We start from the raw sequence: 21,266 nt of genomic DNA on the forward strand, positions 1-21,266 counted from the left end.
CATCCACTGCTCTAAACAAATACCGGGTGCAGCAAAGGGATCGCGGGGGTCCCAAGCTGCGGGACCCCCGTGATCAGACATTTTATCCTCTATCCTTTGGATAGGGGATAAGATGTCTAGGGGCAGAGCATTACTGGACCAAACTGGTGAACAATTGTTGCATTTAAAGGGGTACTCTTTATTGGAAGAAAATAATAGATGTTTGCTGATCAAATCTTGAACGAGATGTCACATAATGGTCTGAAAGCTCAAAGTCTGGACCCTTGTATACAGCTCCACACAACCAAAGGCTGTTTGTGCATGCTGGGAGTTTTAGTTCTGCAACAGCTGGAGAGACCCTGGTTGGGAAACACTGCGGTACAGCATGGATCCGAAACTTACTAGAGCTTTCCACTATGTCTGTATGTGACTCTCTTCCTCTGTTTTTTTCCAGCCATTGCCCCCTCCCTTTTTCATAGACTTCTATGGTCAGTTTGGTCTCTCAAGATGAATTTTCCATTGAATTGTGAGTGAATGATCATTGCAGGACAGAGAAGATGAAGTGGTTCATAAGCAGAGAAAGAGGAAGTCATTATAACAAAGCTTCTCATGTATTTTTTATGTACTTTTTTTTATTTAAACAATGTTTGTTAAAATATATACAAAGATAGACTTGAAAGATGGCACTCACCATAAAACAAGTACTTTATTCTTCAGTTGCAGGAATACACATCAGGTCAGGGGGGGTAACACAGACAGTGGGGAACGTGCGGGCCATTATGTTTTGTGCGCACAAAACGTTACAACCCGCACATTCCCCTCCTGATCTGATGTGTATTCCTGCAACTGAAGAATAAAGTACTCGTTTTATTGTGAGTGCCATCTTTCAAGTCTATCTTTGTACACTGCTCAAAAAAATAAAGGGAACACTAAAATAACACATGCTAGATCTGAATGAATGAACTAATCGTATGAAATACTTTCGTCTTTACATAGTTGAATGTGCTGACAACAAAATCACACAAAAATGATCAATGGAAATCAAATCTATCAACCCATGGAGGTCTGGATATTGAGTCACACTCAAAATCAAAGTGGAAAACCACATTACAGGCTGATCCAACTTTGATGTAATGTCCTTAAAACAAGTAAAAATGAGGCTCAGTAGTGTGTGTGGCCTCCACGTGCCCGTATGACCTCCATTCAATGCCTGGGCATGCTCCTGATGAGGTGTCGGATGGTTTCCTGAGGGATGTCCTCGCAGACCTGGACTAAAGCATCACGCAACTCCTGGAAAGTCTGTGGTGCAACGTGGCATTGGTGGATGGAGCGAGACATGATGTCCCAGATGTGCTCAATCGGATTCAGGTCTGGGGAACAGGCGGGCCAGTCCATAGCATCAATGCCTTCCTCTAGCAGGAACTACTGACACACTCCAGCCACATGAGGTCTAGCATTTTCTTGCATTAGGAGCAACCAAGGGCCAACCGCACCAGCATATGGTCTCTCAAGGAGTCTGAGGATCTCATCTTGGTACCTAATGGCAGTCAGGCTACCTCTGGCAAGCACATGGAGGGCAGTGCGACCCCCCAAAGAAATGCCACCCGCACCATTACTGACCCACCGCCAAACCGGTCATGCTGAAGGATGTTGCAGGCATCAGAACGTTTTCCACGGCGTCTCCAGACTCTGTCACGTCTGTCACATGTGCTCAGTGTGAACCTGCTTTCATCTGTGAAGAGCACAGGGCGCCAGTGGCGAACTTGCCAATCTTGGTGTTCTCTGGCATGCCAGAACGTCCTGCACAGTGTTGGGCTGTAAGCACAACCCCCACCTGTGGAAGTCAGGCCCTCACACCCTCATGGAGTCTGTTTCTGACCGTTTGAGTGGACACAGCACATTTGTGGCCTGCTGGAGGTCATTTTGCAGGGCTCTGACAGTGCTCCTCCTGCTCCTCCTTGCACAAAGGCGGAGGTAGTGGTCCTGCTGCTGGGTTGTTGCCCTCCTACGGACTCCTCCGCGTCTCCTGATGTACTGGCCTGTCTCCTGGTAGCGCCTCCATGCTCTGGACACTACGCTGACAGACAAACCTCTCGCATTGATGTGCCATCCTAGATGAGCTGCATTACCTGAGCCACTTGTGTGGGTTGTAGACTCTGTCTTATGCTACCACTAGAGTGAAGGCACCGCCAGCATTCAAAAGTGACCAAAACATCAGCCAGGAGCATAGGAACTGAGAAGTGGTTGGTGGTCACCACCTGCAGAACCACTCCTTTATTGGGGGTGTCTTGCTAATTGCCTATAATTTCCACCTGTTGTCAGTCCCATTTGCACAACAGCATGTGAAATTGTGGACAGTATGATTTCACAGAAGTGTTGTTTAAGTGCTCCCTTATTTTTTTGAGCAGTATATATGCCTATCTGTGCTTCTATGGACTGAGCACCACTAGCGATGAGACAGTTGCTTTAGCTTGTTGCAGTATCCTCCGCACGGATTGTAGTGCGATCACGGTGCACCTGACGTAGGTTTGTGCAGTGCCGGCATACCTGGACAGCATGAATGTTTGTTAAAGGAGTACTCCGGGATATAAAAACGTATCCCCTATTCTAAGGATAGGGGATACGTTTCAGATCACGGGAGGGCCAACCACTGGAATTCCCTGCGTTATCCCATACGGGACCCTGGCTGTACAGCCAAATAGCGCATGTTGACCAAGGCACGAAGCAGACATGGCCCCTCTATGCAGCTATATGGCAGAGCCAGAGATTGCTGAATGCATTGCCTCGGCTATGCCATATAAGGGAGCATGTCAGGCACCGCTTTGTGCAGTGGTCGAACAAGGCCCCTTTTTACAAACTGCTGGGGCCCCGTACGGGAGATCGCGGGGGGGTCACAGCGGTTGGACCTCCCGTGATCTGAAACATATGCCCTATCCTTAGGATAGGGGTAAGTTTTCATATGCCACAGTGCTCCTTTAACCTTGTAGTGCCTGATTAAAAATGTGCTATGCTTTACTTACACCTTGTACTTGTGACGCATCTGTTGCAAGTCTTGTGGTCAAGGCTCCTGGACTGTTCCTTGGGTCATCAAACCAACCAACCTCCTGACCCAACATGGCGTGGAATCCAATTTTACGGAGTCTTCTGGTGAGTAACTCTCCTGACTTTGCAAATGTGTATCCCTGATGAAAAAGACAAAAAAAACAGTTGCTCACTGGTCCAAACATGGTTTTTATCCCAAAATCTTAAAAATACCTACCTGTAAGAATTGTGTCAAAAAGGATACAGCTCCGATAAGAACAAAAAGGACGCAGATGCCATTGATTTGATCTCTCTGTTCGTTCTCATCTTGTAGGGAGAATGTCTGCAGGAAAGATAAAAATGTTAGTACATAGGAAACAAAGCTAAGCTGGCTTGTCAGCAGTAAAGATGGGGGGGGGGGCACTAAAAGGAAATCTGACAGAAGTTTTGAGCCATTTACATAGGTCAGGGAAAGAAGTTTCACAATACCTGGTGCCTCGGTCATGCAACTTAAATTACTAAGAAAAATCTTGTGTAATGTTCCAGTTGACAAGGATAGTGGCTCTTCTGCTAAGGTACCTGAACTCTCTGCATTGAAAGCTTCCTTGGCTCCTCTTCTACGCTATGATTGACAGCTCTGGTGGTCCCAAAAATGGGCTCTGTAGCTCTCAAATAACTGATAGGAGAGGCAGGGGAGGGAGCCAATGGTGCAGGGATTCATAAGATAAGGAAGCAAACCAGAACCTGGCACTGGCCCAGACAAGTACAAATCCCATGCATGGATATTGAGGAGTATATAGCAGAGAGTTGATTGTTAGCTACGGTGGTGCTGCACGTGGAACACAGATGCTGAACATATCAAAAATGAAAGGAAAGAAAATGGAGCACTCACCAGGTAAGCTTGATAGTAGAATCTTTATTTCGGTATAGTCCAAGTAGATTAAAGAGCACGCTACTGCCTCCACTTCCCACTGATCAGTACTTTTATCTGCTTGGACTTTACCTAAATAAAGATTCTTATCTGGTGAGTGCTCCATATTGCTTTCCTTACATTTCTGTATAGGTGCAAGTATTCATTTTGGCACTGATATACCCCCTAAGAGCATGAGGTACCTCCTGGGGGTGGGGGCCTGTTCCAGATTATGTATTGGGGCTCAGGAGTTCCAAGCTATGTCTCTGAATAGGAATTGTAGCGCTTCTAAGAAGCCTAACCAATTTCTAGCAGGAGTGAGTAGTAGTTAGAGTGGAATCTTCTCTTCCCTACACCATCCAGCTCCTGTTTTTGGGCTTTAGATCGAACCTTAACAGGAGAAAAGCCTTTTTTTTCTCCACTCTAGGAGCAATTCTGCCACACAGGGTAATTTGTCTAATTAAGTATGGTGGCAGAATATACAGTATTTTCTGGCATATAAGACTCCATATAACATTCTTTAACCCAGGAAAATGTTCTCATAAGTCTGGGGTCATCTTATACGTCGGGTGTCATCTTATAGGGCGGGTGCTGCAGTCGGCCAGGATGCCCGGCGTATGGATAGAGATAGAGCGAGGCACCCGGGGTATGGATAGGGAGAGAGCCACGCTGTGCCCAGAAAAACACGCATCTTTCAACCGTCCGGCGGCCCTTGTATATATCCTATTACCGTACCTCTTTCTCTGCCTCTCAGATCTCCCTCCTGAGGACTGCAGTGAAGCGGTGCGCATGTGCGAGATCTGAGGAGGCGCAGGTGCACATGTGCAAAATCTGACAGGCGGCGCTGGTGTGCATTTGCGAGATCAGAGAGTCAGAGATTGAGGTACGGTAATAGGATACAAGGACGGGCCAGACGGGTGAAAGAGGCATATACCGCTCTGATAGTCTTGGAGACAGGGAGGGCTGGGCAGACAGGGAGAGCTGACCAATCCAAGCAGGCTTTGTATACAACAACCAGCCAATCACTGGTAAGGTACCGTACATCGCGGTAGAGGGGTAGTCTTATACGGTGAGTATATCCCAAACTCTATATTTTAACTGTAAAAGTTGGGGGTTGTCTTATACGCCAGAAAATACGGTATATGGTGGGATCAATACATGGGGTAGGGGTTGGTCAATACATATGCAATACATATTTCACAGGTTTCATTCATTAATTTATTTTGAATATTAATTTGGCGTGAATGTCTTATTGGGGCCTTATAAGTGTGTGTGTGTGTGGGGGGGGGGGTAAATACGTATGGAGGAGAATACTTATTAGGGTGGTACTTATATCAGGAGTAGATACTTATGGGGGGGTCAATACTTATGGGGGTTAATACTTATTGGGAGTAAATACTTATTGGGAGTGAATACTTCATGAGGATAAATACTTATGGGGATAAATACTTATTGGGGGGGTGAATACTTATGGGGTTAATACTAATACAGACAGATGTGTCAGCAGAGAGCACTGTGGTCAGACTAGAAAAAACTATACAACTACAGGAGGGGTTAAATCCATATGGAGAGTTCCTCTTGTTGGTGGCTGCAGTTAATGATAAGCCAACACCAAGCTATTATGTGCTGTTTGCTGTTAGCAGGAAGATGGTTTCATATGTGTTTGTTACATCACAAAGTATAAAACATGTAAAAGAAAAGATTTTGAACGATAGTCAAGAAAGAAATGTCTTACCCCAAGAATCTGACTGAAGAGCAAGGCATAGAGAGGATTGACAGCGCCATTGACTGCAGCTCCAAATGAACCAAATAACATGTACGGCCACTCTGGGGCATTGTATTTCAGGATTCGGGCAACCGGAGCCGGCTCTACTTTATCATCATCATCAATAAGAATATCCTGGGACAAAGTACAGAACATTTTATTATATTGTATTTGTGTGGTGTGCTTTGGGCAATTTCTGCTCCCTAAAACAGTGTTTTCAAAACTATTGTGTTTTGCTAAACTACAACTCCCAGCGTGCCCGGACTACTTACCTTCTTAGCTTTGCTTTTCTCCTCATAATGTTGTAAAGCCTCAGATGTATCTGGTACTGTCAAAAATGGAGTGTCAGGGACTATGTTTGATAGCTGGGATCTTGAGCGTTGACGAATAGAAGCGCTGGAACATATAGGGGTATGTATATTTAGTCTACAGCTTCACTTTAAAGATCTCATCAAAACCATATAGTGTTTCTGAACCAGGGTGCCTCCAGCTGTTGCAAAACTACAACTTTCAGCACGCCCAGACAACCTTTGACTGTCCGGGAATGCTGAAAGTGGTAGTTTTAAACCAATTGTGCAGGTTCTCCCGCTTAAAAAGATGAGAGAGGCCTGTAATTTCCATCATAGGTATACCTCAACTATAAGAGACATAATGAGAAAAAAAATCCATAAAATCACAGTCTTAATTTTTCAAGAATTTATTTGTAAATAATGGTGGAAAATAAGTATTTGGTCAATAACAAAAGTTAATCTCAATACTTTGTTATATACCCTTTGTTGGCAATGACAGAGGTCATATGTTTCTTTAAGTCTTCACAAGGTTTTCACACACTGTTGCTGGTATTTTGGCCCATTCCTCCATGCAGATCTCCTCTAGAGCAGTGATGTTTTGGGGCTGTCGCTGGGCAACATGGACTTTCAACTCTCTCCAAAGGTTTTCTATGGGGTTGAGATCTGGAGACTGGCTAGGCCACTCCAGGACCTTGAAATGCTTCTTACAAGGCCAATTCTTCATTGCCCGGGCAGTGTGTTTGGGATCATTGTTATGCTGAAGGGCCCAGCCACATTTCATCTTCAATGCCCTTGCTGATGGAAGGAGGTTTTCACTCAAAATCTCACGATACATGGCCCCATTCATTCTTTCCTTTACACGGATCAGTCATCCTGGTCCCTTGGCAGAAAAACAGCCCCAAAGCATGATGTTCCCACCCCCTTGCTTTACAGTAGGAATGGTGTTCTTTGGATGCAACTCAGCATTCTTTCTCCTCCAAACATAACGAGTTGAGTTTTTACCAAAAAGTTCTACTTTGGTTTCATCTGACCATGTGACATTCTCCCAATACTCTTCTGGATCAACCAAATGCTCTCTAGCAAACTTCAGATGGGCCCGGACATGTACTGGCGTAAGCAGGGGGACACGTCTGACACTGCATGATTTGAGTCCCTGGCGGAGTAGTGTGTTACTGATGGAAGCCTTTGTTAAATAATAATTTCTTTAAAAATCAGACAATGTGATTTTATGGATTTTCTTTTTCTCATTATGTCTCTCATAGTTGAGGTATACCTATGATGAAAATTACAGGTATCTCTAATTTTTGTTTAAAGGGGTACTCCGCCCCTAGACATCTTATCCCCTATCGAAAGGATAGGGGATAAGATGTCAGATAGCGGGGGTCCTGCCGCTGGGGACCCCCGGGATCTCGGCTGCAGCACCCACCTCTTGCGGCTTCCGGCAGCACTGGAGGCTCTCATCCTAACGCCTCACGACCACGGTGACGGGACATTGTGACGTCATGACTCAGCCCTTGTGTGACGTCACGCCCCGCCCCCTAAATGCAAGTCTATGGGAGGGGGCGTGAGTCGTGATGTAATTGAGGGGTGGGGCATGACGTCACACGGGGCGGAGTCGTGATGTCAGGATCTCCCGGCACCGTGGTCGGGAGCCAAAGCCTCCAGCGTTTCCGGAAGCAGCAACAGGTGGGTGCTGCAGCCGAGAACCCGGGGGTCCCCAGTGGCTGGACCCCCGCTATCTGACATCTTATCCCCTATCCTTTGGATAGGGGATAAGATGTCTAGGGGCGGAGTACCCCTTTAAGTGGGAGAACTTGCACAATTGGTGGCTGGCTAAATACTTTTTAGCCCCACTGTACATCTCGACCACATATCTCAACCTCTTATCCCGAACTCCTATCCCATCTTTATATCCTGACCTCATATCCCGACTTCATATCACATCCTCATATCAAGACCTCATATCCCGTGAACGGGAGATGTATCAGAAGTACCATAGACTTGTATGAGACTTCAGAGGCAGAGGTGTAGCTTGTAGCTTCTGGGCCCGATGCAAAATCTGCAACAGGGCCCTATATGCCCATTATAATACTGGTTTCTTAAGGGGGAAATGTGTTTTGGGCTACCCTTAGGCACCAGGGCTCCGGTGCGACTGCTACCTCTATAGCTACGCCCCTATTCAGAGGAAACCCCCCACTCTCGTCTAAGGGTTAACATTTAGGTAACATATGTACCAAGTTTCATAGAAATATCTCCAGCTATTTGGATGTTATGCTGGAACATACATACATACATACATACATACATACATACATAGAGTTCAACATATATAGAGATGTTTTTTATGCTTTGAAGCTATATCATTTTTTTTAACTTGTTTTGTAATTTTCTGATATGATTTTTAGATATTTTAGTAAAACTGTTTATTATTCTATTGGTTTCTTAAAGATAAATAAAAGACTTAAACAGTTCTATTTTTCCCCATAAGTCTGAAAATGTAGTATTATTATTTAGATCTTGCATCATTTTGACTAGTCAGTGACATAGTATGTGTATTGTATGTATAATTATACCTATTTTATATGACCTTTCTCTATATGGAAACCTGAAACAATTCTTCTTTTTCTTCAAAGTTCTAGCAGAGTTATCAGGTGTCAGACTTCAGTGTACAGTTATTCACAGAAGAAAAATGACATTCATAGAATGAGGTAAAGATGCATTTTGTGTCCGTCCCCACATTATTACAGCTCCCCTCATATAATTACATGTATCCACCATTATTTCATTTCCTAGTAGTATGTGAACTTTACAAGCCTACCGTAAGCTGGACTGATAGCTGCCTCGCTTGAAGGACTGAACCTTCTCTAGTTTGGGCTCCTCAAATTGTTTGCCTTCTGTATCTGGAAAAAGTTAAATAAAAAATGAAAGGTAGACATTTTTAGGTGAAAAGACTATAGAGAAAAGTTGCATTATGTATTTTACTTTCTCTCTCTCTCTCTCTCTCTCTCTCTCTCTGTATATATATATATATATATATATATATATATATATATATATATATATATGTATGAACCTGCAATGGAATAGGTTACACGTTCACAAAAGTACAGTTGTACTATAGCTATTAGATTGACCGATGAATGTATAGATAGGTGGGTAGGTAGATCGAAAGATAGAAGAGATAGATACAGTAGATAGATATAATAGAGATATAGATAGACAGATATGAGATAGATAGATATGAGATAGATAGATAGATAGATAGATATGAGATAGATATGAGAGAGATAGATATGAGATAGATAGATAGATAGATAGATAGATATGAGATAGATAGATAGATAGATAGATATGAGATAGATATGAGATAAATAGATATGAGATAAATAGATAGATAGATATGAGATAGATAGATAGATAGATAGATATGAGATAGATAGATAGATATGAGATAGATAGATAGATAGATAGATATGAGATATATAGATAGATAGATATGAGATAGATATGAGATAGACAGATATGAGATAGATAGATATCAAATAGATTAAGAAATGTTGGCGTTACATTCAGAAATTCAAAAATAAAATCAATTAGTTAATGAATTAAGAGATAAAATACACATCCATAAGTCTCCAGGAGTTCTGTGCCCTTTTTCTAGGGCAGTGTTTCCCAACCAGGGTGCTTCCAGATGTCGCACAACTACAACTCTCAGCCTGCAGCGTGCAATTCTGCCTCTAATGTTCTTATCAGAGGGACAAAATAAAGTATCACATACTTATAACATAGTATCACATACTTTTAACACAGTATCACATACTTATAACACAGTATCACATACTTATAACAAAGTATAACATACTTATAACACAGTATCACATACTTATAACACAGTATCACATACTTATAATACAGTATCACATACTTATAACACAGTATCACATACTTATAACATAGTATCACATACTTATAACACAGTATCACATACTTATAACATAGTATCACATACTTATAACATAGTATCACATACTTATAACACAGTATCACATACTTATAACATAGTATCACATACTTATAACATAGTATCACATACTTATAACACAGTATCACATACTTATAACAAAGTATAACATACTTATAACACAGTATCACATACTTATAACACAGTATCACATACTTATAATACAGTATCACATACTTATAACACAGTATCACATACTTATAACATAGTATCACATACTTATAACACAGTATCACATACTTATAACATAGTATCACATACTTATAACATAGTATCACATACTTATAACACAGTATCACATACTTATAACATAGTATCACATACTTATAACATAGTATAACATACTTATAACACAGTATCACATACTTATAACACAGTATAACATACTTATAACACAGTATCACATACTTATAACACAGTATCACATACTTATAACACAGTATCACATACTTATAATACAGTATCACATACTTATAACACAGTATCACATACTTATAACACAGTATCACATACTTATAACACAGTATAACATACTTATAACAAAGTATAACATACTTATAACACAGTATCACATACTTATAACACAGTATCACATACTTATAACACAGTATAACATACTTATAACACAGTATCACATACTTATAACACAGTATAACATACTTATAACATAGTATCACATACTTATAACACAGTATCACATACTTATAATACAGTATCACATACTTATAACACAGTATCACATACTTATAACATAGTATCACATACTTATAACACAGTATCACATACTTATAACACAGTATAACATACTTATAACACAGTATCACATACTTATAACACAGTATCACATACTTATAATACAGTATCACATACTTATAACACAGTATCACATACTTATAACATAGTATCACATACTTATAACACAGTATCACATACTTATAACATAGTATCACATACTTATAACACAGTATAACATACATATAACATAGTATCACATACTTATAACATAGTATCACATACTTATAACACAGTATAACATACTTATAACACAGTATAACATACTTATAACACAGTATCACATACTTATAACACAGTATAACATACATATAACATAGTATCACATACTTATAACACAGTATCACATACTTATAACACAGTATCACATACTTATAATACAGTATCACATACTTATAACACAGTATAACATACATATAACATAGTATCACATACTTATAACGTAGTATCACATACTTATAACACAGTATCACATACTTATAACACAGTATCACATACTTATAACACAGTATCACATACTTATAACATAGTATAACATACTTATAACACAGTATAACATACTAATAACAGTATCACATACTTATAGCACAGTATCACATACTTATAACACAGTATCACATACTTATAACACAGTATAACATACATATAACATAGTATCACATACTTATAACACAGTATCACATACTTATAACACAGTATAACATACTTATAACACAGTATAACATACATATAACATAGTATCACATACTTATAACACAGTATAACATACTTATAACACAGTATCACATACTTATAACACAGTATAACATACATATAACATAGTATCACATACTTATAACACAGTATCACATACTTATAACACAGTATCACATACTTATAACACAGTATAACATACATATAACATAGTATCACATACTTATAACACAGTATCACATACTTATAACACAGTATCACATACTTATAACATAGTATAACATACTTATAACACAGTATCACATACTTATAACACAGTATAGCATACTAATAACAGTATCACATACTTATAACACAGTATCACATACTTATAACACAGTATCACATACTTATAACAGTATCACATACTTATAACACAGTATCACATACTTATAACACAGTATAACATACTTATAACACAGTATAACATACATATAACATAGTATCACATACTTATAACACAGTATAACATACATATAACATAGTATCACATACTTATAACACAGTATAACATACTTATAACACAGTATCACATACTTATAAAACAGTATAACATAAATATAACATAATATCACATACTTATAACATAGTATCACATACTTATAACACAGTATCACATACTTATAACACAGTATCACATACTTATAACACAATATAACATACATATAACATAGTATCACATACTTATAACACAGTATCACATACTTATAACACAGTATCACATACTTATAACACAGTATAACATACATATAACATAGTATCACATACTTATAACACAGTATAACATACTTATAACACAGTATCACATACTTATAACACAGTATCACATACTTATAACATAGTATAACATACTTATAACACAGTATCACATACTTATAACACAGTATAACATACTTATAACACAGTATAACATACTAATAACAGTATCGCATACTTATAACACAGTATCACATACTTATAACACAGTATCACATACTTATAACAGTATAACATACTTATAACACAGTATCACATACTTATAACACAGTATAACATACTTATAACACAGTATAACATACTAATAACAGTATCACATACTTATAACACAGTATCACATACTTATAACACAGTATCACAAACTTATAACACAGTATCACATACTTATAACAGTATCACATACTTATAACACAGTATCACATACTTATAACACTATCACATACTTATAACATAGTATAACATACTTATAACATAGTATAACATACTTATAACACTATCACATACTTATAACATAGTATAACATACTTATAACATAGTATAACATACTTATAACAGTATCACATACTTATAACATAGTAAAACATACTGATAACACAGTATCACCTACTGATAACACAGTATCACATACTTATAACATAGTATCACATACTTATAACATAGTATCACATACTTATAACAAAGTATCACATACTTATAACACAGTATCACATACATAGTATCACATACTGATAACATAATATAACATAGTAATAACATAGTATCACATACTTATAACATAGTAAAACATACTTAGAACACAGTATTATATACTTATAACAAAGTATCACATACTTATAACACAGTATAGTAACATAGTTCATGAGGTTGAAAAAAGACCAGAGTCCATCAAGTTCAACTTATAACCCTAATGAGTACCTACTGAGTTGATCCAGAGGAAGGCAAAAAAGCCTCATACTAGAGGTAAAAATTCCTTCCCGACTCCAATATGGCATCAGAATAAATCTCGGGATCAACGTTCTGTCCCTATAAATCTAGTATACATAACCTGTAATATTATTATTCTCCAAAAATGCCCCCAGACCCCTTTTAAATACTTTACAGAGTTCACCATGACCACCTCCTCAGGGCAGATAATTCAACAGTCTCAGTGCTCTTACAGTAAAGAACCCTCGTCTGTGCTGGTGTAGAAACCTTCTTTCCTCTAATTGTAGAGGATACCCCCTTGTTATAGATACAGTCCTGGGTATAAATAGATCACAGGAGAGATCTCTGTACTGTCCCCTGATATATTTATACATAGTTATTAGGTCGCCCCTAAGCCTTCTTTTTTCTAAACTAAATAACCCTAATTCTGATAATCTTTCTGGGCACTGTAGTCCTCCCATTCCCCGTATTACTCTGGTTGCCCGTCTTTGAACCCTCTCCAGCTCCACTATATCTTTCTTGTACACTGGTGCCCAGTACTTTACACAGTATTCTATGTGTGGTCTGACCAGTACTGTACACAGTATTCTATGTGGGGTCTGACTAGTGATTTGTACAGCGGTAGAATTATTTCCTTGTCGTGGGCATCTATGCCCCTATTGATGCACCCCATGATTTAATTTGCCTTGGCAGCAGCTGCCCGACATTGGTCAATACAGCTAAATTTATTATTATGTAAGACTCCTAAGTCCTTTTCCATGTCAGTCATCCCAAGTGTGCTCCCATTTAATACATAATCTCAGCCCGGATTTTTCCTCCCCATGTGCATTACCTTACATTTATCAGTGTTGAACCTCATCTGCCACTTCCCAGCCCAAACCTCCAACCTATCCAGATCCATTTGTAACAGTGCACTGTCCTCTATTGTGCTAACCGCTTTACAGAGTTTAGTATCATCTGCAAAGATTGCTACTTTACTATTCAACCCTTCTACAAGGTTATTAATGAATATATTAAATAAGACAGGACTCAAGACGGACCCCTGTGGTACCCCACTAGTAACAGTCACCCAATCAGAATAAGTACCATTAATAACCACCCTCTGTTTCCCATCACTGAGCCAGTTACTTACCCACTTACACACATTCTCCCCCAGCCCAATCCCTCTCATTTTATGCACCAACCGTGTATGTGGAACCGTATCAAATGCTTTGGAAAAATCCAGATATACGACATCAAGCGATTCCCCATGGTCCAGTCTGGAGCTCATCTCCTCATAAAAGCTGATCAGGTTAGTTTGACAGGACCGATCCCTCATAAATCCATGCTGATATGGAGTCATACATTTATTTGTATCAAGATATTCCAAAATAGCATCTCTTAGAAAACCCTCAAACAATTTACAAACGATGGATTTTAAACTAACAGGTCTATAATTCCCGGGGTCACCTTTTGTCCCCTTTTTAAATATTGTCACCACATTTGCCATGCGCCAGTCCTGGAAAACAGTCCCTGTTACTATAGAGTCCCTGAATATAAAAAATAGGGGTCTGTCTATTACATTACTTAATTTCTTTAGAACACGGGGGTGAATGCCATCTGGACCTGGTGATTTGTCTATTTTGATTTTTTGTAGGCGGCACTGTACTTCTTCCTGGGTTAGACAGGTGACCTGTACTGGGGAGTTTACCTTATCTCACATACTTATAACATAGTATCACATACTTATAACATAGTATCACATACTTCCTTTCTCCATTTCAGTCAGAGCTTTATCTCCTTGACTCTGTAAGGTGACTAAAGTAAAATACACTCCTTTTCTCTCCAGCAGTTCATCGTGGGTTCCTCTCTCCACAGCCCGGCCATGCTCAAATCCAATGATGACATCTGCATTTTTGATAGTGGACAGCCGATGAGCAATGGAGATGGTCGTGCGGCCGAAACGAACCTGGACACAAAATGTTTGCGTTATATCTGCTGTAGAACTTAACACATTAAACTTGAATATTGAGGGGCATTTACTAAGGGGTTTACAGTGAGGACACGCTGGGAGTTGTAGTCTTGTAGCAGCGGGAGCTGAGCGGCGCGGGCGGGAGACAAGGGGAGGGGGGATATCAGTGTCCCCATAATTGAAGGTAGCGGGGAGGCAGTATGAGGAGCCCGGGCGGCTGCACTGTAATGTCACTGTAAAAGCTTTGGCTGTCAGGGCATGCTGAGTGTTGTAGTTTTGCTACAGCTGGAGGGCCACAGTTTGCAGACCACTGGTTTGTGGTCTGTAAACTGTAGTCCTTCAGCTGTTGCTGAAGGGGACCGGCTGTCCAGGCATGCTGGGAGTTGTAGCCTTTGGCTGTCCAGGCATGCTGGGAGTTGTAGTTTTGCAACATCTGGAGGCACCCTGGTTGGGAAACACTGGCCTAAAACAGTGTTTCCCAACCAGGGTGCCTACAGATGTTGCAAAACTACAACTCCCAGGTTGGGAAACACTGTGCCCGGCCTCCGCCCCACCTTACTGTAAGGGCATGCTGGGAGTTGTAGTCCTGCAGCTGGGGGCAGGGGACAAGCTTGTCACTTGCCCACACATCTCCTGCACCACACAACTACAACTCCCAGCATATCCTTACTGTAAGGGCATGCTGGCAGTTGTAGTCGTGCGGGGCGTGAGATGTGTGAGCAGGTGATAATAAATGTACTAACTCATTTTTTTTTTCTTCTCATTTCAGATCCGTGTATCCTGTGGACTCCTTTGGATTCGGTGGACTACTTCGATGACCAGTGTTTTTCTTTGTTTGATTTTAATAAAATGGTTAATGAGGGCTTGTGGGGGAGTGTTTTTTGTAATAAAATGTTTTTAAAACCTGTTGTGTTTTTTCCTTACTTTACTAGACAGGCTTAGTAGTGGAAGCTGTCTTATAGACGGAGTCCATAACTAAGCTGGGCTTAGAGTTAGCCACAAAAACAGCTAGCGCTAACCCCCTATTAATACCGGGAAGAGCCTGTACCAACAGGCCTGGAGCGTCAAAAATTGCGCTCCTGGGCCTAGGCAGTAACAGGCTGGCGTTATGTAGGCTGGGGAGAGCCAGTAACAATGGTCCTCGCCCACCCTGGTAACGTCAGGTTGTTACTGTTTGGTTGGTATTTGGCTGAGAATGAAAATAGGGGGGACCCTATGTGTTTTTTTTTTTTTTTATAAATAATTAAATATTTTTTAAAAACACGTAGGGTCACCCCTATTTTTATTCTCAGCCAAATACCAACCAAACAGTAACAGCCTGACGTTACCAGGGTGGGCGAGGACCATTGTTACTGGCCCTCCCCAGCCTAAATAACGCCAGCCTGTTACCGCCTAGGCCCAGGAGCGCAATTTTTGACGCTCCGGGTCTGTTGGTACCGGCTCTTCCCGACACCCCTGTGGCGTTGGGTACCGGGGTAATAATTAAGTTAAAAAAAATGTAATAAACACACACCCTAAACGCCGTTTACCACTATTCTGAGCCATGACTACAATTTAGTTACTGAATTATTTAGATGTGGTGAAAAAGCTAGAAGGAAACCTAGCAGCCAAACCTATTCAGACAGCAGGAAAAAGGAACAGACTATTTTTTCTACTATATGAAGTAAATTTCCCACTTTTGCCTATGTGTGCCAAATATATTAACACCGTGCAACAATTTAGTAAATTTGTCGCACATAGTCAAAAATGAAGTAGAAAAAAACAGGGTAAAAACCAGACTACATAGTAAAAGATTAGTAAATGCCCCTCATTGACATTATAAGCATACATTTACCTTTTACCAATATAGAAACATTACAATTCAAGGCTCAATGTAAATAAAAGTAATATTAGTAACATTTACTGGATTCTAACACTTCAGCGCCCCCTATATTTGCATTTAAACATTGTTCATATGTTAATTTGTAATTAGAATTTTTGCAATGATATTTGATCTTTACTGGATGAAGAACATTTTATGATACTTAATAGGATAAAGATGCAAGTATTTAGCAATTATAATTTATTTTTTATTTTTTTTGCAAATATCAGTGATTCAGTGGCAAACACAACAGATAGCAGAGGCCCAGTTATTTTCTGTAATGGGCCACTTTATCTGAAATCATTGTGTGCATGGGCCGTACTAATTGTTTTTTTACTGAGCAAAAATATGGTCTTTTAGCTGCTATAATATGCGTATTAAAATGTGTTTAAAATGCTCCGCAGCAGAGCTCCACAGCAATGTAACGCATATTAAAAATTTTTTTAGAATGCTATAAGTATTTACTAGGAGTGGAAAATAAATATTTAGATATCCCTTACCTAATTGGTTATACATAACATGCCATTGTTTGTTTGCTTGGATCTACTTGCATGGTAAAAGTATATCGTCTTTGGGGCACTCACTTTAAAATATAAAGTATAATATCCCAAAACTATGTTAAATAGTAAATGGAGAATATTTACAGTGTATATATATATATATATATATATATATATATATATATATATATATTTGTTGAGGCGTTGACTTAAAAGAAAAATATGATCATTGGAGGCTTAAAGCACTCACTATAATCAAATAAAAATAAACTTGAGGACTCGGCGGACACACTCAGTGTACACTCAGCCTGCCTCAGCCACTTGGGAGCGCTGTGCAGGGCAGGGTCATGCATGTGCCGTCACATCATACATAGCCTTCTTTATCAGTAACACGGTCCTATGACTGTGGTCATGCTATGCAGGTGGGCAGAGCTACACCATCATGCTGCCAGTGCTGAGATGCTCTGCGGCTCTTTTATCAGTGAATCGGTGGTGCAGTTACCGATGGAGATCTCTTGTGGGCTGCCCCTCTATGTTCGGCAGGCCATATTGGACCCACAGCCAAAAAGTTGGATGCCCTGGGAATAGAGACATCCCCATGGTGAGACCACTAGGTTCTGCCTTATGATGCCAGGATTTGCCACCCAGGACAGAGGGGCTTATGATCATTGCCTCTTGAATGTCTTTTCATGACCTATGTGCTGATTCCCCGACCCTTGTTACCTAACAATACCCTTCCTCAGTAGTACAGAACATATGGCCTTGCTGAGTTGTCACATGGAACTTTTAGCACAGCTTTACCTTATCTAAGGCCTCTTGGACGATAGCTTCACTCTCATTATCCAGAGCAGATGTGGCCATATCAAGGAGGAGGATTCTGGGGTTTCTGACAAGGGCCCGTGCAATGGCAATTCTCTGCTTCTGTCCTCCACTCATCTGTCCTCCACCTTCTCCAACCAACGTGTCAAATGTCTAAAAATATAAATAGATATGTGTTATTACCATGAGGACGCTTTCATGATCACCGGATTAGATGAATACAGTATATATGTTCAGCTGTATACCCTCTAACATTCTAAAACAAAAATAGCTGTATAATAGCTGTCTTACTATCTATCTGTCTATCCCAGATCTATTCTATGTTATGTGGTCATTGGCTACAACATGTGAACCCAACTCAAGACAAAAGTATCTAAAACTATGTGATCTATCTCCCTGTCTCATATCTATCTTTTTATCTTTCTATCTATTTATTTATTCATTCATCTATATATCTCATATCTATCCATCTTACATCTATCTATCTATCTATCTATCTATCTATCTCATATCTATCTATCTATCTATCTATCTCATATATATCCATCTTACATCTATCTATTTATCTATCTCATATCTATATATCTATCTATCTCATATCTATCTATCTATCTCATATCTATCTATCTATCTATCTATCTAGCAATTCCAATAAATCACCGCACAAGTAGGTGTTTTGATCCAAGACCTACTTGTGCGGTAATTTGTTGGAATTGCTGTTCATTCATCCTGGGCTGGCAGCCTGGGCAACCACAAGAATGTAGGGTGGTCCTCGGTGCGGTCCTACCATTCACATATCTATCTATCTATCTATCTCATATCTATCTATCATCTATCTATCTCATATCTATCTATCTATCTATCTCATATCATATATCTATCTATCTCATATCTATCTATGTATCTATTTATTTATTTATCGATCTAATATATCTATCTATCTAGTGTTTCTATCATTTATCTATCTATCTATCATAGATCTAGTCTATGTTATGTGGTCATTGGCCTTATGACACACAACTAAAACATGTGAACCCAACTCAAGACAAGAATATGTAAAACTATGGGGGATCTATCTTTCTATCTATCTAATCTAATCTATCTATCTATCTATCTATCCTATATCTATTCTATGTTATGTGGTCATTGACCATACAACACACACAATTACAACATGTGAACACAACTCAAGACATGAATATGTGAAATGTCACCTCTCAATAGAATGACATCAATCTCATTTGAACAGACGTGTTTCTATGAACAATGACTAATCACAGGTTTCGTGATCTGGAATAATCCCCTAATTGTGGGGTCCATACGATGTAAGCCACTCATTGGCTCTGACCTAGTATAAATAGCAGTGCAGACAGCACATGGGTATCAGGTAGATATTAGATTCTTCTTTGTGAAGAACTATACAGAATCTACCCCGGCTGAGCGCTGTTGGGCCCCGACAAGTATGAAGCTTCTCATCTTCTCCCTCCTGCTGGGAGCTGTGGCAGCGAGAGTTCTCCCAAATAGTAAGTGCCTACAGATCATGGACAGACGGTCCGACAAGAGTTTAGCACTTTGGGGGAGATTTATCAAAACCTGTGTAGAGAAAGAGCGGTGCAGTTGCCCATGGCAACCAATCAGATCGCTTCTTTCACTTTTCACAGGTTTCTTTAAAAATGAAAGAAGCAATCTGATTGGTTGCCATGGGCAACTGCACCACTCTACCTCTACACAGTTTTTGATAAATCTCCCCCTTTTGATAAATTTCAGCTTTCATGCAGAATTCTCGAAATCTATAGCAAGCTGCAGACCGCCAGGTGTTGCAAAACTACAACTCCCTCAAGACAATCCACTTGTCCTGCCCAATTTTCGCTTTTACACTCTTGTTTTTTTCCTCCTCACCCTATAATAGCCATAACTACCTACTATAATGATACCTTTTAATTTTTCCATAACATTCTACGAACCAAAAAATATATATATTGGTGAAGCGATAGAAAAAGATAACTTTGCAGATTTGGTGGTTTTCTTTTCAATGCCATTTACCTTGTGGTTGAGCTAACATTTTGTTTTGATACTTTAGGTCACCTGATTACAGCAATAACAGATTTGTATGTTTCTGTCATGTTTTACAAATTTTTTAAAAATTCGGAACATTTTATTTTTTTTAATTGCCATTTTCTGACCCCTGTAGCCTTTTTAAAACATTTTTTTTTTCGCATACCAGGCTGTATGAGGGCTAATTTTTTGCACCATAATCCCAGAGACTTATATAGTAAGCTTGACTCGCTTAGTGCGCGCTTCTCCCAGTTAGTTCTAGCTATGGGTTTCGCTCTGAACACTCAGACCCCGACCGATTAAAACTTTTGACAGGTCAATAGTTTTTTAAAGTGACAGTGCCCATTTACAGGACAAACTGATGCATTTTGGATGTCCAGTTTATTCTTATTCGTGGCTGTAAAGCAATATCAAATAGTATTTGGACAAGCTGTGCATATTTTCATGGTTGGTACTGCACATGTAACCTTCTACTATTATTTGCATCCAAGGAGCAAAGGTGTAAGAGACAATTTGCCCGCATGGTCTTTCAGGCAAAATACTTTGGCTCTTCAGCTGTTTCTATCAGGCAGATGTCTTCTCTAGAAGAGCTCAGGACATTAAAGGGTTATCCAGGAATTGAAAAACGGGCCTTATTTCTTTCAAAGACCGCTCCCTGTCTGTCTCCACTTTGGGTGTGGTTTTACAACTTGGCTCCATTTACTTCAATGGAACTGAGCTGCAGAACCACACGAAAATAATATAGGATAGGTCAGGTATCCAAAACCCAGATATGCAGTGCTCCCAGTCTATGTCAATATGGCAAATGGTGGGGAGTGACATAAAACATAACTTTTACAAGTTAATCACTAAAAGACATATATTATAAAGCGAGTGAATACATGGGCAAA

General features: G+C 39.5%; 1 protein-coding gene across 8 annotated transcripts in view; it reads right to left on the reverse strand.

Moving 5' to 3' along the window:
• The window catches only part of LOC130284387 (bile salt export pump-like), a 93,583-nt gene that overhangs the window by 19,216 nt on the left and 53,101 nt on the right, over positions 1-21,266 (reverse strand). For 7 of the 8 annotated variants that reach the window (XM_056534683.1, XM_056534690.1, XM_056534688.1 and 4 more), the window contains 7 exons: positions 18,304-18,474; positions 14,937-15,138; positions 8,784-8,865; positions 5,948-6,071; positions 5,646-5,810; positions 3,239-3,343; positions 3,000-3,161 (listed from right to left, as the gene is read on the reverse strand). In XM_056534683.1, the coding sequence (XP_056390658.1) occupies positions 3,000-3,161; positions 3,239-3,343; positions 5,646-5,810; positions 5,948-6,071; positions 8,784-8,865; positions 14,937-15,138; positions 18,304-18,474 (1,011 nt within the window). Of the gene's footprint in view, positions 1-2,999; positions 3,162-3,238; positions 3,344-5,645; positions 5,811-5,947; positions 6,072-8,783; positions 8,866-14,936; positions 15,139-18,303; positions 18,475-19,535; positions 19,802-21,266 lie in introns of those variants that run through there. The other variant, XM_056534691.1, reaches the window with a different exon arrangement.

The sequence above is a fragment of the Hyla sarda genome, chromosome 8 (genome assembly GCF_029499605.1).
Source record: "Hyla sarda isolate aHylSar1 chromosome 8, aHylSar1.hap1, whole genome shotgun sequence".
Taxonomy (NCBI): Eukaryota; Metazoa; Chordata; class Amphibia; order Anura; family Hylidae; genus Hyla; species Hyla sarda.